The sequence below is a fragment of the Lipophrys pholis genome (assembly GCF_963383615.2).
Source record: "Lipophrys pholis genome assembly, chromosome: 14".
NCBI lineage: Eukaryota > Metazoa > Chordata > Actinopteri > Blenniiformes > Blenniidae > Lipophrys > Lipophrys pholis.
The window spans coordinates 20325279-20350343 of NC_137633.1; the positions used below are offsets into that span (position 1 = coordinate 20325279).

Genomic DNA, 25065 nt, shown 5'->3' on the forward strand with positions numbered 1-25065 from the left:
CAGGGATCCTTTCCCAGCCGTTCATCACAATGAGCCACCACAATCAACAGAGCGACAACAGCTAGTAAGTGTGTGTACTATCTTCCATGGCAGAAAGAGGAAGAATGAAGATTAAGAGCCGTGGACGCCACCTCGCTCCAGGGAACAGACAACCCAAAGAAAATTATGTCCACATATGAGGACATTCATTTCACATTTCAATAGAAAAGCATAAAGTCACAATTGAGTAATAATGAGCAAAACTCTTTATTTGGTGCGTGAACTCAGTAACAGTTCTCCTGAGTGTAAAAACAAAATGAGAAACAACAATTGGGACCCGTTGAGCAAAATGGCTCATTTGAAAAAATCCTTGAAAAACTCTTCAATGACAGACAAGACAAATAAATATAACAATACAATTTATTATCAGAAAATCAGTATAGGTTCAGAGCGTACCCGCCGACAACTCCAGTATTAATTGTACTCATTGAAAGAGATAGATAGATAGATAGATAGATAGATAGATCGATAGATAGATAGATAGATAGATAGATAGATAGATAGATAGATCGATAGAGACAATATTACTGATAATTTAGGGTTGAGGGTTGGGGTTAGGTGGTGGCCTATATGCCACGAGCTACATGAGAGTTGAGTTGGCTTTCTTAATAAAAGCCCTTTTTTGTTAATACCTTAAAAAGTTTTATTTGATCAATATTTAAACGGGGCAGAGGCATGATAAGGCTGAACCCGATGGGCCAGGGGCCAGAGGCCAGAGTGCGAGGTCCCGATCAAGGCTGCTTGCAGCCTTAATTTCTCTTTCTTCTTTGAAATGAAAATGTATAAGTAAATTCTTTGGTAAATTACTTTGGACCTCCAATAAAAAGATCCCAATGATGTAAATTTGGTACATGTCCATTTATTTCTGCAGATATTATACAGGTATTGCAAAAAACTGAAGAGGTGAGCAGGACTGCAAAACCACATATTAGTTTATAATCATGAATTAAAAAATGCACAAGAAGCTTAAAAAAAGGCTTTGTAGGCTAAAAGAGACAAACACAGAAAGGTTTAAAATGGTTTATTGTCCCAGCGGAGAGATTTCTCTTGAAGTGGTGGCAGTGCTGAGGCACATTGACATTCATTGGAGCTTTAATATTCTCCTGCAGGGTCTTCAAAGTGTGGGGCAGAGCGCCTATAGGGGGAGCTAGAGAGCTTCAAGTAGCAGGGTCAAGGGGGGGGGGATGCCCTTTTCCTTCATGGCTTTTTTGACTGCTAATGAAAATAATGAATATTTTCTGGTAAAATGTCTAGATATTTTATTAAAACTCTCACTTTATGAAGCAGAATTTATCAGAAGTGTTAATTCAAAGTAAGCTTCAGGGCAGACCCATACATGTAACATACATGTCACCTATGGATCCCAAACACTCTTAATGACAACAGCGGGAGAGTTTGGAGAGAAGAGAGTCCTCCCCCCACACTTTGAAAACCTCCAGTCCACACAATCAGTCACAGTTTTCTCTTTTTGGGGGCTTATTTGGATTTAAGCGACACAATTAATGACACAATGCTTTCTACCAGTGACGCAGCGAGGCATGTTAGGAAAATACACACTCAGAATCTGAAAACGTTTTTCTAAATATTCCAGAATCTAATCAAAAATAACTATAAACACTGCAAATTCCTGCTTCTATTCTCCTTCCGGTGGATGTACTAATAAGCACAGTTGTAAAGTTAATTTTCTGACCCATTTCATTCATTTGTTTTAATGAAAAGTATCTTATCTATAACTTAAGTCCTGTAATGAATGGATGTATTGGAGCTGTTCAGGCCACTTGTTGCAAGACCACACAACAATCAGGCAACAAGAAATGATTTGTAAACAGTACATGACAGTGAAGTTCGTAAGTGTGTACAAAAAGACAAGATGTTTGTACCAGAGATTTCGAATACAGAGAGATTCTGGCTCACTTGTGGTTGCGTACAAGGCATCTTTAGCAGAAAATTGACCCTGTGGTTCAGGAGAATAGATCAGTGACAGACTCATTTTTAAACCGTGGTCCTGATACGCCGTTGTAGATTATTCATCACACACATTCATTGTACTCCATCCTCCAGCAGTTGTGTCCGTTGCGCACGCCTGAAATTAAAATGTACGTCCACTTGCTGCTGTTCCAGAATCTGCACACTCTCACTGACAGTGACTATAGATGCTTCTCAGCTGCCCTCGGCTATTTGCTTGAGGGGAACGTTGTCCGGTCCGTATTGAGCTTTGGAGGTGCAGGGAACATCAATGTTGGGATCGCCGTTGTTGGCTGTGTCTATCTGGTTGCTCTTCCCGAGGTTCTTGATGATGTTCAGGTTGATGCGAGCCGTTTCCATGAAGCTGTTTTCCAGTAGCCAGCCTTCCGACTCTGAGTTGGGGTCTCCCTGTCTTAGCACGTTTTCCAGAGAGGTCTGAAGGTAGCGTACCCCCGTCAACACCGACAGCTGAAACAAACAATGAGTCCAGATTACTGAGAGGATCACACACCAAAAAAACAAAAAACATTTTAAACAGTGCTAATGGTTGGTGCATAAATGACTCCAAAGTCTCAAGTATCAGCACAGAACGTGAACTAACAGCATAAAGGCTTGAATTACTTAAGTTACATAAGTTCCTGAGAGATACAAAGATTTACATCATGAAAGGCCAGAGGAAAATTAGAAAGCAATATTGACTTTAACCTTGAGGAGATCCAGAATGGTTCCCAGAGGTACACCTTCACATACGTTTTAATAGATGGCATCATTTTTTTGCATAACTAACTAACTCACTAACTCAGTAACTAATCACACTTTAACTATCCTTTTTCCACATTGACCAATCCTATTCCTGGGACTCAGTCGGCAGCCATGTTGGCCCGGTCCAGGGAGCTGATGGAGGCCAAGGGTCATACTCAGGGACCCACAGTGGTAAGTTGTTCACTATGGAATTTAAACTTGTGATCCCAAATCTGCTTCTCTAGTTTCTCGGCCACCGCTGCCCCAAACAAAGGATGTGGTTTCCATTCAAGGTGCTCAAACCATCCGATGGGAGCATTTTGGGGTTTAGTGTCTTCCTCAAAGACAGGGGGAGTTGGGAAATCAAACCTGCAATCTTCTGAATGAGAGACAAATACTCTACACGGGTCGGCTGTGGCTCAGTTGGTAGAGTCAGAATCTCAAACACGATGGTTTGAATTCTCATTTGACCCCTTTAAATATGTCCTCAGTGTCCTCGGACAAGACACTATGCTCCAAGTTTCTCACATTGCAAATGGTTTCCAAACACCCTGAACTGTCCCTTGTAAGGTAACGTATCAGACTTTAAGTCTCTGAGCCATAATGTTTCACACCTTCTCTCTGGTAACCAATACAACTAAATCTAATCATAACGTCCATAAATAGTTGAGCTCTTCTCAATCCTCACTAGTCAACTGGTTAGTCACTGACCTCAAACAGCCAGGTGATGAGCACCGTGAGGCCGATCGACTGCACGATGTGGGTGTAGTACTCCAACAGCGCCTGCCGGCAGCCCTTCATCCACAGGTTCAGCTCCTCGGTCTGATGCTCGTAGTTGAAGTGAGCAGAGTTGTTGGTGATCTGCTGCTGGATGCAGGGCCGCGGGGAGTCGATGTTGCAGCAGCTGAACGGGACTCCGTTCATCAGGTACTTGCCCTCCACGTTACTCCTCAATCGGCTGGAAAACAAAACACATTCGGTCTAAATGGGTTTTGAACCGAATGGGCTGAGACATTGTGAGAATTTTGGGGATTATATACAGATTAGTTTTGAGAAATTAAGACTATGCAGACTTTGACTCTTGATTGTCTGTCTCATTTTTAACTCTCTGGTCTAGTGTCCATTTTCTTTCTGACCTAATGAGAACAGCTGATAGTCTTTGACCGTTTGCATTCACATTTTAACCTCAGCCTTCTCCTGTTAGCTTCATCAAGCACCATTCAACCATAACCTCATACCTGTCCTACCTAGCACCACGATGTTAGCAACAGACCCTTTAAGTCCTGAAGGCTGGGAGGTGGGGCGTCCATGGATCAGACTTCCAACAGCTAGACTGGATTGAGATGTGGTGAATTTGGAGATTAATTCAGCACATCAAACTGGTTATGTTTTGAGCCATCCTTGCTTTGTCACCAATCTCAAATACAATCAAAAATACACATCTAAAAGAAGACAAAACCAGACAGAAGTACGTTTTAAATAAAAACCCCAGTGCATGAGTACTGCAAAGTTCATCTTCAATATGCTTGAATGGCAGGATGAATTTTCCACTGGTGCCCGGGAGCAAAACTTCTATGGATGGGTAGACATGATGTGTCAAAGAAGCATCGACATGGGAGAACTGACCAAAGGTGTTTCTCCTAAAACATTATCCGAAGCCTCAGGCAGCCTCCAGTGACTCGCCATCTTTTCATCCGGGTGTCATGACTGACCTCCGCAAGCCCGCAGCCGGCCATCATGATTCACCAGAGCAGACCACCTTGTTTTATTGCCATGTGGAGCAGTTCTGTTGCTCGCAGCGCTTCAGTGGTGGAAAAGTCTCATCATGAGAACCTTGACTTATTGACCCAAGCAGTAGCTCGTCTGCTGAATCTGCACCTTTTCTCTCCATCAACGTCAATGAAATTTGGATCAGCATAGCCCTGTCGCCCGTTCAAACCATCCATGACATATCTTCTAACTTTGTGGATAAAATCCCTACTTTCCACTAACTAACAGGTGCCATGATGTGAAAAGAGTCGATTGAAGGATAACTGAAGGATCTATCTGCTCTTTAGTGAGTACTCGAAAGTATCCAATATTATTATTTCTTCATTCATCAAAAGTGAATGCTGCCAAAATCTGAACAGGTTCTCATGAAGTCAATACAATATTTACAGAAAAACCTTCAATACAAGACCTTTGATAATTAAAACCTCATAAGATGCATTCATGGGGTGGATGTCACTGGAAACCTGACTAATCTTTTCCAATCATAATCTAATCAGACCTTTATAGAGAGGAAGTGAACAATGAGTATGGAAGACATTGACGCTTTCAGTTTCACCCCCCTATGGTGATAACCATTGAATAAAATACTGATGAGTATACTTGTAATATGACTGAACAGTGTACTTACTCCATGACCTCCTTATGGGACATATCCAGGTATCGGTTGCTTATCCACTGGATATGAAACCAGTCCCTGTAGCCACTGTTCCCACAGCACTGGAACTGTATCTGCAGCATGTCCACGGTGCGCTTCAGGAAGCAGCGTCCCGGCGTGTCCGTGTCCTTGTAGAACTTCATGGCCTCGGTCAGCCCAAGCCTCAGGGCCTCCTCCAGCTCCCCGTGCATGCTGTAGCACATCACGGCCCCCACCAGCACGCAGAAGGTGAAGAAGAAGGTGCATATGATGTACGGCAGCATGATCAGCTTCCAGCGCAGGAACTTGGTCGTGTCCACGCAGTCGTAGCAGATCTTCCCGCCCAGGAAGTTGATGGCACACGCGATGAGGCCCACGGTGATGAGCATGTTGGGCACGTACTGGATGTCTCTCTCGGCCATCAGCTCTCCTCGCTTGTTGATCTCCACTTTGAGGAAGAGGCCCAGGCTGAAGAGGATGACCCCTGTAACCACTGAGATCCAGTTGAGGATCCATAGCACCTGGGCCAACTTGTCCCTCTTGGTCTTGGTGAACTTAAATTTCAATACTGCCATCAGGTATGCTGTTGTTTTTTTTCTTCTTATTAGTCCAGGGTGGGATTAAGGGTGGGACACAGGTAGCGGAGGGGAGGGGAACAGGTTATCCTGCAGGGGGTGTGGGGGGCAGGTTCTGCGGCTCTCTGAAGGTCCTCCTATAAGCAGCTTAGCCTGGTGCTCATGATCGATAGTGTGGGGATGCTGCATTATGTCCTGCAGCGTCTCTGTGAGAATATAATGTTGAGAATGTGAAAAAGAAAGTTGAAAAGCAACGGTGTGACACTGTGATGGCTAATCAGGTGAGCTCAAGGAGGATTTGCCAAATGACCATACAGGACAGAAGAAAACAAGATCGTCGACATACAACTTTGTTTAAGAATATAAAGCATCCGTCTCTCGCTTTTTTAAAACCAATAATCCTAGACTACTGTGAATCAATCAGCTGCTTAATTCTTAAAACCAATAGATGATCAATAATGACTTATCCGACACAGTGGAAATCTAGTCAAGCAGTTGAGTGTACTCACCTCGGTGTGTACAGGAATTACACCTTCAACATCTAACATCCGTCTTCCCTTACTCTCAGTTTGTTGACTCGATCACATCCTCAGATTTATTCCTGGAGGAGCCGGGTGGTCGCGGTGACACAGATAGCATGAAGGCAGCCGCAGTAGCATCGGAGTGAGTCGAGTGGCCAAGTCCTAACCCTCCTCCTAATCCCTTTTAATCATTAATCAGCCCTGGGCCCCACAAGGGATTTGTACCTTCTGCCACCTACGCAAATCTGGCCGCACTGTGAAAGTAACAGCAGGCGAGACGGCCTGTGTGTGTGTGTGTGTGTGTGTGTTTGTGTGGGTCTGTGGATTTGTGTGTTTTGATTTGTGTTAAAGGTAAAAGTGATTTCCACCTTATCAATTCAACCGGTTAGATTCTTAGATTAACTTCAGATGTGTAACACCAAATAAAATGAGACGTGTCAGCGGGTTAGAACTGGACTGAGACTTGCAGGTATAATAATAATTATAAAAAAAAAAGAAGGAAACTACAGAAATGTGAAGATGACACTTCGTAATTCAAACCACTAAGATGGTATAAACATTTTGATTATACAACGTTCGTTTATAGGCTAAGTTTTGTATGCTAAGACACTATTTACCCGACACTTCAAGTGAAAACGTTTTTGTTTCAGAAAAGTTTTGTGTTTTCACAATAACCTTATGAAAATTATGTTTGTTAACACAGAAATGGCAGAAATGCTGAAAATGGTGTCATTTTCCTGTTTGGCCACTAGCGGGTAATGAAACCACACACACATGCATACAGAGAACAAAACGCGATAAACATTAACAATGGTAGTTTACGGGCATTCGTATGGACAGACAACAAAGTTGGATTGTTATTAAGGTGACTGACAAATCTAAAACTACCAAGTCCCAGGAGAACATGGACTGAGAGTCATGACACTCTGGAGGCCGCCACTGTTGTAATTATTAATCTACTGAATATGTGCAGAACAACTATTTACCATGGCTGCGGTGTGCATGCACAGTTGCAGCGTTTCCTCCGTTTACACAACGGAGTCAAAACGTTGCGTTTCCAGTGGCGCCGACCACCACTGTTGTGTATACGAACACCCAAAACCCAACAAAAGTTTTACATTATTACTTGAAACCGTCGCTATGCAGTTGATAGCTTTCGCAAGTAATAGGGTTGCAAATACCTTCCTCAAGTTTTTCAACTGTGATGCACCTCTTTGGGACCCTGTACGTTTTTCTATGAACGTACACGTGATTATCTGTCGACAGTAACTTGCAGATATCAAAGAAACATCCAAAAAGTTTGCTTCCCGAGGTTTCTCACCAATTACACTTGATCACCAGTTTGCTTGAAGAAAAACATGCTGAGAATCGAAGAGTTTGTTTAAAGAAATCCCCTTATTTTGTACGACTGAAAATTAGACAAATGCGAAGGGATAGCCAGAATTTCTCCATAAAAGTAAATCCCTCTACATGATGGTTTGTAGAGAAGGAGAATAGGGAGGGATTTCACAATATTTGGAACAGCTTGAGACAAAGTTGACCTATAAACATGTGAATAAATGTAAAAATGGTTCATTTGTGATGAGGATTCTAACCATCTCGGTGTCGTCAGGTTTCAGTCTGTCTGTGTGTGGATGTCTGCAGAAGACAAACAGGCTCCACCTTTACTAACCCCCTCTGGTTTCTTGGTGTAAGTTTTACCAGAATCAGACACACCTCCCCTCTCCAGTTACACCTTCTCGGTAACGTAGCAGGAGTCAAACGGTGAGAAATGAACTTGACATCAGAGACTGGGATGTCGCCAAAAATGCCAAATGTCTGAGAGTTTCAAATTGTAATGAGCCGGCTCGATTTCCTGCCTCGGTCATCTGAGAAGTTAATTTTCACCTCCGACTATCGTCTGCTGGTTCGACCCTATTCTGTTCCCAGTTCCCAGTACATAAACACACACACAAATACACTCTCCCGGCCATGCTGCAAATCAGCCAATGAAACGTTAACTGAGGGCGAGATTATAGGATTAACGTGTACGAAAGTAGCTTGTGTAAGAAGAGAATGTTACCTTAGCCACCAGGCCAGTCAGCAAATCCAGGGAGCAGACGGAGCTCGCCACTGCACAGACCGAGACGGACACTTCAACCACTACCAGAGTAAACCACTATCACTGCACCCAGTAAGTACTGAACATCCAGCGCTGGCTTTACGGTCATTACCACAAGCAGCGTGCTTTGATCGGGAAATGCATGAAACCTTGTGGAAGAGAGGTTCTCTGAGATTAAGTGTGCAAGTTATTTAACCACTCATTAGGAAACGGAAGTGCTCTGGTAAAAAAAAAAAAAACATCTGTAGAAGGCATTGGCCTACATACGCAGCTCCTTTCCTCTAATGAGCAAAGCAACGGGTTTTTTTTCTGTAGTGGTTCCTTGATTCAAGCATCATGCTGGATACTGAAGGTTGTTGGTCAGAGGCTTTGGCCAGCAACAACATCAGATCCATCATCTGCTGGCTGGAGAGTCGCACAGCTGAAGGTACCACAGGAAACATCACACTGGATAATTGTCTCACACAAGTGAGGGACTCATTGTTGGCTTCTGTGTTGTATGTCCAAGGTGATGTGCATGTGGATAGAAATCTGCCTGCATTCAGCTGCTGGGTTCAGAGGACCTCAGAGTTTACCAAAAAGGAGTTATTAACCTTATGTAAGTATGAATCAGACATGAATTAGCACACCACTGATTTGTAGATGAAATGAAAGTCTGGCCTGGATGTGTAGAATCACTACAGTATCTGTTTTAGTTACATGATATGTTGCAGGTCTTCTTGTTCGTTCTGACAGGCTTCAGCCGCTGTCAGGGTCTCTGGATGTTTCTGGAGCGGAACTCTTTCACCAGAGTTCACATGTTGCTCCAGCGACTGAGGAATCTGCTGACATTGGCCCAGTGGGCACGACGGCGGCTCTGTTCTGCTCATCTTTGGCATGGTACCGTGAGCAGATGAAACCTTTTTAACTGTCCAGTTTATTTCTATTTGTAAAGAAATAGCAGACAATGTCTTCATTTTTCACAGTCAACAGTGCAATTATTGTTATATATATATTTTTAAATGATTAATACTTTGCAGAAATGTCAAAACATAAAAAAATACAGATATAAACAAAACATTGTGTGTATGTGTGTGTGTGCCCTTTTAACCGTAAAAGACATACTTAAACTTTTCAATTAAATTCTAGTCCATGTTCAAATTCTAACCAGGTACAGTTTTATTTCCTTTCGATAAAACAATAAAGGGTAGAAACGACATTCAAGATGGCATTAAAGATGTCATATCAGGTTTATCATTTAATAATTGCGCCCATTGGCGCTCCACGTGTGCAAAGTTCTGAAGAATAACTTGATATTGAAGCTTCTTCCAACCACACACCTGTTTATTTCTCTTTCAGAATGTGATTGGTTGAGTGTTTTCTGTGCAGGAGTCGGGGTCCCCTGTGTGGTCTGCAGGGACTCGTGTGGCTCCTCCGAGGCCCGACGGGGCTGCTGGACCCGAGCACACTGGACTCTGAGGCAGCACATCTGGCTGGGGCAGCTGGTTCAGTGGTGGGGCATCATGGGGCTTCTGCCCAAGTTTCCTGGTATGATTGTCGTCGCACACCGAAGAACTGGCGTGAGGAAGGTTTGTCATATCTCTAAGTGATGCTCGCTCCTGTTTCGGTCAGAGGCCCAGGAGGTGAAGCGGATCGCCCAGATGTGGAGGGACATGGAGCACAGCCACCGGAAAGCTAGTCTTGAATCACACGGGTACCTCTGACAGGATATCATTAAATCCAGAATGTTTTATAGATATTCTACTGTTTCTTTTCTCTCTAAACTTGTTTCCCTTCCTTTCCCATCCACTCCGGGTAGAGATGAGAGAGAAAAAGAGAGATTTAGCTCTCTAATACAGGGCATGGTGATGCATCTCAACAGACAACATGGCTGCATTTGGACTTCTGAAGACGGCGCAGATCAGTGTTATCCTCCACCTAATCTGCAGGGCCTGCTGAAGCTTGTGCTGGTGCCTCGTATCGACAACACGTCAGTCCAGGCCATTGTATCCTCTCCAACCTCGTATCTCTCGGGCATGCTGCTCAGTCCTGGCTCCTGCAGTCAATCCAGGTTCTATGGCTCTTAACTCCCACGTTTCAGCTCATGTACTTTATCCAGGACGTAGCAAATTTCCTTCAGTGTAAAGACGACCTTCTGCAGTCCTTCTGCCTCGCCTTCACCATCCCCTCCAGCTTTTCCCAGCAAATCAGAGCCTTCTGGATGTTTGATCATGGACACATCAAGGTCTGTACCCGAGAAGGGGAACATGTTTTATGTATTGGGTGAATGATGGGCTCTCAGGACCAGAGGGTGGAGGAGTGGTTGGCGTTCTTCCTTCACAGTGAGAAAACCTCACTGTCTGAGGTTAAATTGTCTATAAAAGTGAATGTGTGAGTGTTTGTCCTGTGATAGACTGGTGACCTGTTCAGGTATAACCTGCCTTCACCTGTAGTCCATCCATCCATCCATCCATCCATCCATCCATCCATCCATCCATCCATCCATCCATCCATCCATCCATCCATTCTTGTCTCTTGCATTAGGCCTCGATGGAGATCCTTCTGAGTCCCAGATCCACGGTTCCCTGCCTCTCCTGGCAGCATCGCTGCATCATTCACTCTCTCCTGAAGAGGAAACAGCCTCACGTTGCGTTAAAATACCTTCAGTGGACCAGACCGACAATACAGACCCCCGGAGATGCCAAGCTCTGTGCTGACGTGTTTCTCCAGAGCAGGTGGTTTTTGTTACCCAATGCAAATTTTCTACATACTTCATGATTGATTTTGACCTGTTAATTCGTTCTATGTGTCCAACAACCAGCAGCTGCGTTTCTGAAGCCTGGGCTCTGTTGAAGAAAGGCCACACAGAAAGTCAGGACATGGTCATGTACTTCATCCAGGCTTGTGAGGGATTTAGTTTGTGTGCAGAGGCTTTAAAGTACATTCCTGCGGGATACAATGTGAGTGAAACACACAGGCAGCAACATCCACTGTGAAGACCGACAAAATACGATGCTGTCAAAAATCTCTTTCAGGGTAAAGAAAACTACGCAGTCGAGACCAAAGAATTGCTGCAGAGAAAAACAGGTGAGACACTGATCAGTTCCAGAAATAGATCCAGCAGTGGATTTTTTTTCAATCCTGAAGGTTGTGAGGTGATAAAACTTGTCTTGTGTTTTAATTGTTATCTGATGTTTCTTCCATCTAAAGTCACGGCGATCAGGGTTCTCTGTTAAATCCCCACACACCCCGTGCATCTAATATGGAAGTCATATATGTGGAAAATAATACTTTTTATGGTGGGACAGTGTAATAGATGTATAGGTCAAGGGCGTCAAACACATTTCAATTCAGGGGCTAGATACAGCTGGATTGGTAAAATAGTGCCATAATAGTCTTTAAATATACAGAGTATACATTTGGAAAAGGTCTACATTTTTGTAAATCTGAGCCATTCATACAAACAATCACTGGACTCTTAACAAAATCTTAATTATGCAGATTACAGTCAAATGTTCAAAACAATATCTAGAACAGTTGCATTTTGCAGCATTTCACATGCATGTTTTTACAAGGTTGCCAGGTATCATGGCAGCATAACTGATAGATCAGTGTTGCGTTATAGCCGCTACTCTTGTGAGAGCTTTGTTAAACATTCATTGTTTTCTTTGCAATTTTTACAATTTGCTTGGTGGTTTGGATTGGAGCCTCTTGTGGGCCGGTTTAGGCCTTAAGCTTGGCACCACTGGTAGAGATGATGGTTTACCAAAATTCATTGGAATATTTCTTCAATTTAGAGAATTTTGAATGTACAGGTCGAAAGAAATGTGTGATTTTAATCCGTTTGATTATTTTCACTGTGTTTTATCATACATAGACAACACATAAGGGATTTTATTTACATTACATATCACAGACTGGTTGCTTTATTGCAAAAGTAATGCTCTTTATCTATTGCTACCTCCCTAAAAAACCTTTTCTATCTTTTTGTTTTTATTCGCATTATTAGATGTTTTTTCTAAAATCAAGTTTTACTCCATGATATGAATATGACCTTGATGATGATAGTCACTAACTTTTGAGTTTCTGAAGACACCGAGGTGCTCAATGGGAGTGAGAACTCATTGATTATGACTCATTTCCCCAGACTGTGATGCAGAGAGGCCGCCCTGTCCGCTGTCTGCCAGCCTGTATCAGGCTCAGAAAGTCAGAGCGCTGTCCTCGGACGACCTTGTCAAACTCGTGAGAAAGGCCGTGATGGAAGTGAGCAGACCGAATCCCGAGATGAGGTAGTGAGCGGACGGCATAATCGAGGTGGCTAAATGTGGATGAACCATGCCTGGGAGATTGCAGAGCTGTGTGCTTGTTTCCAGCCGTGTGGCGTGGCCGGAGCTTGCAGAGGAAAAACCAAACAGCAGAGAGATGTCTCTGTCCACCCAGGCACTGCATCATCTGTCCATCAGCCCTGCGCCCATGGACATGGCCGAGAAAACACAGCACACAGAGGAGCAGCCGCCTGCTATTCAGAATGTACTTATTATTATAGTATTAATGATGACATCATGAAGGGGCAGTTTGTAAATAATCACTTTTGTGTGTTTTTGCTGCAGCTGCAGTTTGACAGTCAGGACCTTGTGTCTTCTTCTGAGGACCTGGGATCTGACTCTGCCTCGTCCTTCACCTCAGCGTCATCCCTGCTTCTGCCGAAACGGGACCACTCCTACGTGTACGAGAGAACTTTGACCCTGCAGAGGATTTCCTCTCTGCTCACCGATGGAGAGAACCAAAGCAGTGAAGGAGAGGAGGAGGAGGAGGAAGAGGAGGAGGAGAGTGAAATCACGTCATCCACTGACAGCTCGACAGACCGCTATGAGCTGCTGCAGACACCAGATGACGCTACAGACTCAGTCACACACAGACTGGATGAAGACAACCAGGTCAAGAAAGGCCTTTTAGCAGAGGGTGAGCGTTTTGAATTCACAATGGAGGAAATCCCATCTTATTAATGGTAACATGGGGGAAAAAACATTAACAAAAATACAGTCTCCGTGTGACGATTGATTTAAAAGGCATGATGTTGGATTGTAGGGTAAAACCCAGTTTTCTCAGAATCAAATGTGAATAAATTGTGGTAATTTATCAAGTTTTTACACTGAAAATGTGTTGAACTTCACTAATAAAGTGATGAAATTGTGACCTGGTTGTGTGCTCACGAATTAGATCCAACTGAAAATTAAAAGTTAGTCAAAAGGTTGGACAGAAATGATTGTTTTTCTTGCTGCACTTGTCACCATAGCCAACCTTCCTCGTGGGATTTCCAGCTGTTTACATCTCATGTATATCAAAAGATTATTAAGAAATGAATAACTGTTTATGTTTAGAGGATGTTTTCCAAGGAGGGGATCCCTTCAGCTTTCAATCACTTTCATCAGGACCCTCCACTGATGAAAATCTCCCAGACACACGGTCAGACTTCATTCGATTCATCACATCCCTCCATGGTGAGCAACTTTAAAAACATTTGTCTTTTTTCTCCAGTCTCAGGTTGTATGTCCAGTCTGCAGACAGCCAATCAGAGCCTGACTTCATTCCTCCTGACAGCGGTGAGTGTTCTGCTGGTTAAGTCTCAAAAATATGATGACTGGAGGTTTATGTCACTCTACGAATTAATTTAATGGTTTTATGCAGAAACGGGTGAAGGAGCATCAGTGTCGGTCAAGCAGCAGCTTCAAGCAGAATGCATCACTTCACAAATATTCAGCTTCAACAGAACTTCCACATCTGATCGTGTCCCGGGAAGAGAAATTCTACAGGTAGCTACTTAGAAATAAAGAATTACTGCTGTAGAGTATGTACTTTGATATTTGACTTCATATGTGCTCAGAAAGCTCGTGAGCTTCGCAGACAGGAGAAGCTGTCCTCCAGTGACGAGCCACTGTGTGACCCCACTGAGACCCACCGGGACCCGCTCACTGACCTCCACCAGGGCCTGAAGGAGCCGGCACTCAGGACGGGCGACCAGGATGACTCCTTCCTCTCCTTCATCTTCCCTACTCCTCTCCACATCACCAACATCACCAATGAGAGTGTCTCGGAAATCAAAGTGAAAACTGACCACCACAGCAAAGTGGACAACCTGATAAAACCGAGCGCCGGAGGAGCGTCGTCAGGTGGATATGGATTTCATACGTGTAAATAGTACGACACAGAGTGCTGTAGTGGTTAGCATGCATGTTCTCCAGTTTCTGGGTTGAATTAGATAAATAGGTGACTTTAAATCAGGGGTGTCAGACACATTCTAGTTCAGTGGCCACATACTAAACAGCCCAATGACATCTTGAGTGAGTTTTTCTTTGTTGTGGCGTGGCGTATACCTGATGAAAATGTCCATACTTTTACAAAAAAAAGAGCAATTACTACAGAAAATGACAATCTCTTCTTGAAGCCAATTTTAATTATGCCAAAATACAGTGAAATGTCCCAAAAACTTCTCCTTTAGCTGTTGCATAATGCATTTTTCTTTTTTGCAAACTCCTCCTGACAGCATTTCTTTGAGGCTAGTTTGAGAGCAACATGGTCGCTACCACATCATGGCAGCATCGCTGACATCTCAGCTCAGGTCTCAGTGTTGTGTTGTGTCCGCTAGATAAGAAATGTATGTAAAAATCAAGGTTTTCTTTGAAACGTTTACTATTTGCTTGGTGGTTTGGCAGGATCGGAACCTCATGGGGACCGGTTTTGGTCCATGGGCTTTATGTTTGACACCCCTATTTTAAATGGACAATATGTGTGAATGACAACGTGTGCATGGATGTCCGCCTCCCTGGATTGACAGGTGATCTGTCCAGGTTCTACCACACATTTAACCCTAATTTCTGATGAAAAGGTATAGACAGTGAAAAGATGGATGAAGATATAAGAAACAAAACACAATCAATTGCACACTAAAAACAATTAGATATACTTGTTTTCCTGCAGTGGCCTTGTGTGCGCAGATATACTGATTTGTGAGAGGAGCTGTTTTCCTCTGCAGGGTGCAGGATGCAGGATGCAGGTACATGTACTGAAGGCAGGCAGGGGGCCCGGCTGCTGGAAGACGCAGAATGGGGGAGAAAGTCAAGTGTCAGAGATTGGTTCCTTTAACCTTGCTGCAGCAGTCAGTCATCCATAAAACTACCCCCTCTCCACCCCCCCCCTCTCTCCTCCACGGTTTCTGTGTGGGGGGCGCACTTGTGCACCGCTGCAGGAAGACTGCCCTCCATCTGCCGGGCTGTGCTGATCACCGCTGGGCCTCGGGGATCTGTGGCCTGTTGCCCCACACTGATGCCCCAACCTTGTCCCCGAGACAAGGGTTAAACAGTGCATTGTGATTAAAAGCATTGTGTCAGAGGGGCTGGCATGCAGTTTAAATGATGTCCAGATGAGATTGACGCTGCTTTCTCATTTCTTTTACAGACAACAGGAGATCCTCTTTTGTCCAGAGCCAGCCGTACAGCTACAGCCTGGGTCACTTCATGGACTTTAATGCAAAGCAGAAAGGAGACAACAGAGATGCGAAACAGGTAAACACACTGTCACATGCATCTGTGGAGGGTTTATCACAAAGAGGTTGTGGTGAGAGTGGTCAGTAGGGGTCGCTATTGTTCCACTTCAGATACTTGATGGTGTTTCAATGATGTCATTTTGAGTCCCGGAGGATTTTACCACATCACAACCCAGCAGGTGCCCTCTCTCCTCCCCTCCATCCCTCTCCCCTCCCATCCATCCCTCTCCCTTCCCCTCCACCCCTCTCCCCTCCCCTCCATCCCTCTCCCCTCCCCTCCATCCCTCTCTCTGCTGTCCTCGAGCATAAACATCACTGCTCTCGACGTCTCCGCCGAACGCTGATGTCATTCTCCTCACACGAAAGTGGGATGTATCAATTTTATGCTTTTCTGGCGCACAAGCTGAATTATGCATGACGAAAAGCTTTGTATTTCTTTGTCAGACATGAAATGGTCACCTTTTCTTTGTAGTAGCACATTTTGCCTACATGCTTGTGAATTACTGCGCGCTGGCCTGAGCGCTCCTCTGCTAAGCAGTCTAATATCATTGTGAGGATATGACACTGTAATTGTTTTACTGAGGTTTCACTGGGTAATTGTTTGATTGGGTTTTACTCACCTAATTATTTCGTAGAGAATTGGGGACCATATGGAGTTTGACAGGTGAAACATAATTAGGCCTGTGTTAATTTATGATGATTATACCTGAGCATGCCTAAGCAGGCCGCACTGTACAAACTGTGTGTGTCTATCACAGCCTCCTTTAGTTGTACAGAGCATGTTTGCAGTGATGTTGTTAAATTCATTACCTTACTGTCGTTGCGTTTCACGAGGAGGGTTGTTAGTGTTATTTAATCGCTCGCACGGGCTAGAAAAATAAATGCTTGTAGGATTTGCTTAATTAGCAGATTGAGGGGGGGATTCATTCATAATGAGTGAAAATTAATATAACGCAGATTCTTAATGGTAGAATGGTTTCTCATGTAAAAGTGTTTTGATCTCATCGTGCAGAGACAACAAAAAGCTCAAATTCATGCACAGGGAGAATATATAGACTCTACACCGGAGGTGTCAAACATAAAGCCTGTGGGCCAAACCGGGCCGCAAGAGGCTCCAATCCGGCCAAACCACCAAGCAAATAGTAAACAATTTAAAAAAAACATCTTTTGTTTTTCCTCTCACAAATTTCGCAGACGCAACAAAACACTGAGACCCGAGCTGAGATATCAGTAATGCTGCCATGAACGCTAACTAGCTCTATAGCCTCAAAGCCATGCTGTCAGGGGGAATCTATAAAAACATGCATAATGTAATGTCAGCGATAGAAGAAGTTGTTTGGACATTTCACTGTATTTTGCACAAAAGGGTTTCATTAAAATTGGCTTTATATTGGAATTGTAGTCATTTTATGTAGCAAAATGTTTGTTTTTTAGCAAAAATACAGACATTTTCATCACGTATACTCTATGCCACAACAAAGAAAAACTTTAAAAGTTTAATTTTAAAGGTTATTATGGCACTATTTTACTTGTCTGGTCCACTCAAAATGAAATTGAGTTGTTTGTGTCCCCTGAACTAAAATGTGTACCTTACGGCCATTTCTGGAATATTTCATTTATCAACAAAAGGCACAAAATCGAGAAACCCAACACACACACTCACACCTTTATGTCACCCAATCCAATAAAGTGTGCCATATATCTAAGACAGTATCGTATCTTATCTCATACGTGTCTCTGATTTTCTGCAAAAAATACAATTTACCTCAGCACATGCTCCAGACCTGAAAAAGTCCTTGTAGGATTTGTTAACTGGCAGATGGAGAGATTAATGTGTGAAAATGATTGTAACACAAACCCTCAGAGACTGATCAAACTACCATCTACTCTGGGTTAGAATAGCTGAAGATAATAAAGTCTGGATATTAAACGTAGCTATTAGTGCAAAATGTGAGTTTTGATCTTGTCCCACGTGATCTGAGTGTTTATGAGGATTATTGCCACAGTTATGAACAAGATCTTCACACAGTCGCGGAGCCAAAGTCATCAGTCAAATCGTTACAGAGAGATCATGTTCAGGAAGATATGAGGAAATTAAAAACCCTCTCCTTTACTGTCTTTATTAAAATCCCAATATTTGCACAGTGAGAGGTGGGGAGCGGTCGTGTTGCATGTTGAAACGTTGAAGATTCAAGGAGAGATGAATGGCCTCTATTAGGAGCATTTAATCAGTGGCTGGCCCAGTGCTCCCAGTCCCCCCCCCCCCCCCCCCCCCCCCCCCGCCCCCCCGGGGAAAGATTAATGGCTACAGGATATTTCATCAGGCCCTCCACATCACTGCCCAGGATATGAGGCTGTAATTGTGTCTGTTTGTGTTTTGGTGTCACAGGCAGAGAAGGACGAGGCTGCAGGTTGGAGTGGCTCGGGGAAAGCTTCACAGGGAGCCATCAGGAGTGGAAGAAAGGGGAAGCGATTGAAGAGGACATGAAGACGGATTCTTTCATCGGAATCATTTCTTACATAGAATAAGACAATTAGGGAGAGAAAAAAAAAATCTGTTTTCTTTTTCACCTGTATGAATGGCAGCAGCTGGGCCATGTTGACCAGCCACGTCCTGATAATGCACTGAAACACCAAATAAAGTAAATCCATATGGAATGATCCCCTGGGAATATTGACGGAGCAGGACAGCAGGGGGTCATTAGAATTAAAGCTTCACGGGTGCTGCTGCTAATGTCTACTGATGAAAATACAGAATTTTGTAGACTGTAAGTCACATCTGTCAAATAATGCAACATGTAAGTTTCACTGCAGCATAAGACACATTTACCTTCCGTGTCCAGATGTAATCTCCAGAACCACCTTTTAGTCTTCTTTGTTTTCATCATCACAGGAACAGTTTCTTTTCTCGAGTCGTTCACAAGTTTATCACACATGTTGAACTCTTTCTGATGCATTTTTTTATCAATTCTCTGTTGCTCTGTCAGTCAAATATAGAAGAAAATATGTTTTTCTATGATACTGTAGCAGCTTTCTGTTGTCATACAGTGACATCTAGTGGTCAAAGACGGTAAATTTTCATACATAAGTCGAATGAGCAGGAGAAGACTAAAAAAGTGTGGTTTATAGTCGAGAAAATACTGTATATTGTGTGTTTATTTCTTCATCTTGCTGTTTTTAGTTAATTATTTCTCTGCACATGACTCCAAGCTGTGCTCTTGATTATCACACAGTTTCACTACTCAGTTTTCCATGTTTTCTCATCACTTCTTAATATAGTGTCCCACATTTCTCTTGAAGTTCTTCAACAATCTATGCATAGATGTTAAAAATGAATATTTGGAGCATACATAAAGCCCAGGTGGACCTCACTTATCCAGATCTGCAGAATGACTGCATGAAAACCTTTAAAAGACGACAGATTTCCCTTAGATTTGTTGCGAAGAATTCCAAGTACACAGAAAATAAAAAGCACCTTTTTTTTTTTTTTAACAAAAACTGTAATGTAGAAACCATAAATTTCTTTCCAATAAACAGTGTTAAATTAAGTGTTTCTCACTTGTCGGGCTGGATGATTTCTGCAGCGTTCATCACGGAGGCGTTCAGAAATTCGCCCTCACAGTTTGGATTTGACGCTGATGTGATTTTTTTTCTGCATCACCTGCTGTGATCGCCGGTTTAGTACTGAATCGCATTACTTTTCAATTTCTGCTACTCTTACTGAAGTAGTGTGAGCCACAAAAAAGAAAAAAAAAAAAAGATGTTACATTGTGAAACTGCAATTAATGTGTGTTTTTAAATCTTTTTTACCTTCAAACGAAGCCTGAAATGTGTTGTGAAATGAAGCTGTTGGACAGAACCTGCAGGAATGATGAATGCCGCTGAATATTCGGAGAGGAGCTCGGTAGATGCAGTGAAGGTGATAGTGCCTCAATGAAATAATTTGCTACCTTCACTACCAATGTTAGGCTTTAACGCATTTATTATGTAGCTTTCGGAGAAATGTTTACACTATGTACAAATTGTATACCTGGTTTTAGTAATACAACAGATTGCATAATAAAAAAAAACACCCTTCTCTTATTTTATCTTTTTAAGCCTTGTTTACAACTTGTGAAAATGCATGAAAACACAAAATGTCTGTTTACATGGTAACGGTGTTCAGAGTCACTGAAAATGCAACTTTTTACCAATACAAATGTCTGTGTGCTCCTATTGTTAATGTTTATAGAGTATAGTTCTCTGCATGGGTGTGTGGTTTCATTACAAAAAACAAACAAGCAAAAAAAAAAACAACAGCACCCACTAATGGCCCAACATGAAAACTACATGATTTCATAATTTCTTCTGTTTCCATTTAAACGGAGGTCATTTTCAAAACATTGCCATATAAACGCAAAACGTTCTGAAACGATGTGTTCCATTTGAAACGTTGTGGAAAACGGAACCTTTGTTGCATTTGAAATGTCTGAGTGGTTCCCAGAAGGTTTTCTCTTCAAGTAAAGTATTCAAATGATCTCAGTGCAGATAAAAAAGAAATAGTGAAAGAAATAAAAGTTAATGAAGCACAATTGGTTGATAAAATATTGTGACTTCATTTGTTGTTGTTTTTTTGGTTTTTTTTAGAGACAGTGGAATTACGTGGAATAATAAATATTTCAGAAAGGATGGATGTGACATGAACTCTTCAATATACAGCAAATTAAAGTGAAATGACATGATGTTGCTTTATAATCTTCCTGTCAACAGTTGTATAGCAACGGCGATGCATGTTGTTGCGGTTGAAGCATAAATGCAGCACATTTACAGTTCACCGAGTGTGTCCCTGAAAATGATTCGGCACTTTAGATTCTTTACTGGTTGCCTCCACTTGGAGGAAAAAAAAAGAAAAAGAAAAAAAAGGATGTTTGCTTTGCTGCCATTGAAGCTCATGAAAAATGGATGACCTCCCAGTGCTTTCCTCTGCCCATCGCAGCCCATATTTGCACAGAGCCCAGGGATTGCATCTGGGTTAGCATCCCCCCCCCGACCACCACTTGGCTTGTTGGAGGAGGTGGGGGGTGAATAACTTAACACATATTTCAGTTTGACACACTTCTGCTCGGGGTCTCCCCTGGGCGGCCAGTTCACGAGCCCACACATGCTGTATTATTTAGAAGTGAGGTTTGGAGTTGTGCGCCTGCAGCCTCCTCCCTCTTTGTGTGAGCGAAAGCGTCTTGTCAAGCCTTTTCTCCAGGACCGTCCAGTCTGCGGCGGCACCCGCGATGCCAGATGACGTCTCGCGTTCAGCCAAACAGGACATAAGCCAGTTAGCGCTGTTATTGTTCGCTGAATATTTCAGTGGACGTGCAGTGGTAGAAGATGTTTCTTCGGAGCAGCACGACGGCGCAGCAGTGGAAGAAATAAAGGGCAAAGTGATTCATCAGAGGGAGAGTTGCTTTCCCTTGTTTATCATGTTCACAGGAGAAAAAGATGTGCTGTTAAAAATGTAGGAAATGAACATCAAACATGGGAAACAATGTCTAATGATGCTACCTGCCTCACACACACACACACACACACACACACACACACACACACACACACACACACACACACACACACACACACACACACACACACACACACTCTCACACACACTCACACGCACGCACACGCACGCACACGCACACACGCACACACACACGCACGCACGCACGCACGCACGCACGCACACGCACACGCACACGCACACGCACACGCACACGCACACACACTGATACCATCATGGAAATGTGTGTGTGTGCCGCGGCGCCGTAAAACGACACATAAATCATGAGCCAGGGACACGATGCAGAATACTGCAGTTTGCATGATGGGTACAAATAGCCATCTCAAGTCAAGAACATCTCGGAGAAAAAGTGCAGCATTATTAATATTTCACCAGGGATGATGCTTCATCGCCCAGGTTGCACATTTCCAATGTTTATTACAACATATTTTGAAAAAAAGCCACAGCGCTTGTGTGATTATATGCAACAGTGTGCTTGAGCAGAGTTTCCTGTCAAGGCCTGTGATCACGTGATGAGGATATTGGATGAAGGTGAGGGAAGAGAGGGGTGCAGGTGCGTGCCTGTCCGCTGGGGGGCGCTGTGAGCAGCACACAGGAGGTGCAGGGAGTCGGGGACACCTTGGCCAGCTCAGCAGATGGACTCAGTGGAGCGTGTCAGATGGCTGTGACAGCTACCTGCCCTTCCTTAAGGACTGTCACCATGTATAAACAAACCATTACTCTATTCTGTGAGCGCACCGTGTGTGTGTGCGTGTGTGTGCGTGCGTGTGCGTGCGAGTGTGCGTGTGTGTCTTTGTTTATATGATAAATAAATCATGAATCAAGTCCAAAATGTTGTTTTAAACGCTCATCACAAATTTCTTTCTTTCGTTCTTTCTTTAGATATAGATAGATAGATAGATAGATAGATAGATAGATAGATAGATAGATAGATAGATAGATAGATAGATAGATAGATAGATAGATTGATAGATAGATAGATATGCGACATGCAAACATTATATATTGTATTCTAACACCTTCAAAATTAGTTTGTTAGGACAGCAATTATTTTCTTCCTCGAGCATTCCTGAAATAAGAGTAGCAATTTACAATCAAAAATGACATTAAATAAATTTCTAAATTCAAAGACAAAACAAAAAACTTAAAAACCAGAGAAGGTCTGTAAATAAGGTTCTTTGAGCTTCATGTGTTGGATTTTCTTTACAGCAGAAACGAGATATTAAAACACGCAGAACAGCTCATCATGAACCTCTTGGCCAGTATTCAGCTGTTTGTTCAGACTGCTGAGAGACTTTCTTTAATGCGTTCATCTCTCCTCACTTGGCTGTCTAGACATTTACTGTATATGTCACCAATTTATGTAACTGTCCTGCTTCCTGCAGGAGCCGTGGAGCTGAACCCCCCTGATCTGGAAATCAGGAATCCATCTAACGTTTGAGAATTTTTATTTTATGTGTGGAGTTTGCATGTTTCCCACGTGTGAGCGCTGGTTTCCTCCCACAGTCCAAAAAAATATGCATTTGTGGAGGTTAACTGGCCCTAAATGTCCCCAATAGGCGTCAATGTGAGTGTGTGGTTGTATTGCTCATGACCTGATGCTCACACACGGTTTTTAACAGGGACACAAGGCAGAGTCACCATTTGATTGTTGCTCTCTGTTCTTTTGCCCCTCACTTATCAAGCGTCTGCAAAGCTTGATGACGTCCTATTCATTCGAACCAGCGGACAACATGTTGGACAGGATGGACATCAGTCAGTCCAATCAGACAAACAGACAAACATTGTTGACAAATCAACAATCGGTCTTTACCCAGTCCAGGGTCGTGGAAGTTCTCGTGTTAACCAATAGGCAGTCACACACATTCGCCATTTTCATATTTGAGAGAAACCGGTCTTTTGTGTGTATCAAAATATCTGTGTAGTGCCCAATCTGCTTCTGAGTCTCCATCATAGTGTGTGCGTGTATTTTATGTATCATATATAACAAATCAGAATATGCTATTATTGGATTTCAAAGTATATTTTGACACATTTGGAAGGATTATCAAGTATATTTGACACAAAAACATGCTAGTGAATTAAGGTTGACAATATTGTGTATCTTTTAGCTTCTTTGATATGGCAAACAGAGGATCTGTTGCAGCATAATAATCAGCTTGATTTATGCGTCTAATGGCTTTCTTCTGAAAAAGAAATAGGATCCATGTTTGTTTTATGATTATTTCCCCATATTTCCACACCATAACTCAGATATGGAGGAATGAGGGAGTTATACAATAAGTTGAGTGAATAATAATCTAATACTGATCTCATTTTACAGATTATGCCGATATTGTTTTGCTAATTTTGACTTCAGGATTTTTAAATGCGGTTTCCAACTGAGCTTTTCATCAAAAGTAATTCCTAAAAATGTGTTTAGCATTAAGAGAATGGTAAACAAAGAGAAACAAAGCTATGTGATACTACACTAAATATATGGACATATACTAGCTATATGAAAAATCTATACAATATCAATTAGAAATAACAATATGTGAAAGTATATTGTACAGGATTTATTTTCTCAAAGTAATTCTGAAATCCGTGGATGAGTTGTCCTACAATCGAAGCAGATATCAAATCAAATCAGATCAAACTTTATTTATACAGCAATTTTCATACAAAAGGTTGTGGCACAAAGGGCAAAGTAAATTAAAAATGAAAACACACACACACACACACACACACACACACACACACACACACACACACACACACACACACACACACACACACACACACACACACACACACACACACACACACACACACACACACACACACACAAGAGAGAATGTGGACCAGACTCTAGTGGTATCAGGGTTCTGTGTGTGAAGTGAAACACCACTCTAGCATCTTCACCCCTCCTGCCTTGCTGCATCTCCTGCTGGTCTTAAGATCAGAATCCATGAAGCTTCAGCAAGAGTGGAACATCTGGAGAAGAGAAGAAGACTCCACCTACATGGTCCAAAGGCATACAAATACCCTAGAGACGCCCAGATTTTCCCGTTCCCTCGCCCACATACATTACAAAGGATAGTCTTAATATTGTCCAGTTGAATTTTTGGAAATGACTCTTGTAAATATCTTAAATAGACCCTGCCCAGACCTGCACCCATGATTTTTATAGAGTCCACGACACTACTGTGCACCTGACTGGAGCTTCCTCCATTGACTGCTGCTTGTTCTGTTCATGTTGGATTCCTCTTTATACAGTCTATGGAAATAAAGTGCTATGAGATGAATAAATCAAATGAAACAGACCTGAAATCGGCAGCCATGTGTCAGTATTGCAAAGAAAATTACAATCATTTTAGTACTTCACTGTGTCCAAATATGGTAGCTCCAGTAAAATATGAAATTTGCTTTTTAAAGATTGTAGAGAGACTGAGTCTGGTTCTGCATAAGTTCTCCTCTGAGTCTGGTTCTGCAGGGTTTTTTTTCCTGTTTAAGGGAGATTTTCCTTTTCGCTTCCTGTTCATGTGGAATTGTTTTGTATTTCTCTGTAAAAGTGCCTTGAAATGACTGTGTTCTATTTGGAACTGTGTAAATAAAATTTAACTGAATTCAATTGAATTCAATTGATAGAGAGATGTGTTGCGAA

General features: G+C 42.6%; 2 protein-coding genes across 2 annotated transcripts; one reads left to right on the top strand and one right to left on the bottom strand.

Annotated features, from left to right (window-relative positions):
• Nucleotides 1-224: 224 nt before the first annotated feature.
• On the bottom strand, nt 225-6421 carry prph2la (peripherin 2-like a). The gene is made up of 4 exons (XM_080479418.1): nt 6234-6421; nt 5144-5930; nt 3457-3703; nt 225-2472 (listed from the first exon to the last, which is right to left on the bottom strand). Exons 2-4 carry the CDS (start codon nt 5722-5724, stop codon nt 2200-2202), a joined length of 1101 nt encoding a protein of 366 aa, XP_080335544.1. The 5' UTR covers nt 5725-5930; nt 6234-6421; the 3' UTR covers nt 225-2199.
• Nucleotides 6422-8293: 1872 nt separating this feature from the next.
• On the top strand, nt 8294-19607 carry LOC308119369 (uncharacterized protein). Its single transcript, XM_080479326.1, has 20 exons — nt 8294-8418; nt 8662-8773; nt 8855-8944; nt 9082-9225; nt 9715-9873; nt 9958-10039; nt 10145-10331; nt 10427-10570; nt 10870-11060; nt 11150-11285; nt 11361-11412; nt 12473-12614; nt 12699-12855; nt 12936-13287; nt 13707-13791; nt 13864-13928; nt 14014-14138; nt 14210-14495; nt 15781-15887; nt 18258-19607. The coding sequence occupies exons 2-20, from the start codon at nt 8683-8685 to the stop codon at nt 18354-18356; spliced, it is 2694 nt and encodes an 897-aa protein (XP_080335452.1). The 5' UTR covers nt 8294-8418; nt 8662-8682; the 3' UTR covers nt 18357-19607.
• The last annotated feature ends 5458 nt before the right edge of the window (nt 19608-25065 follow it).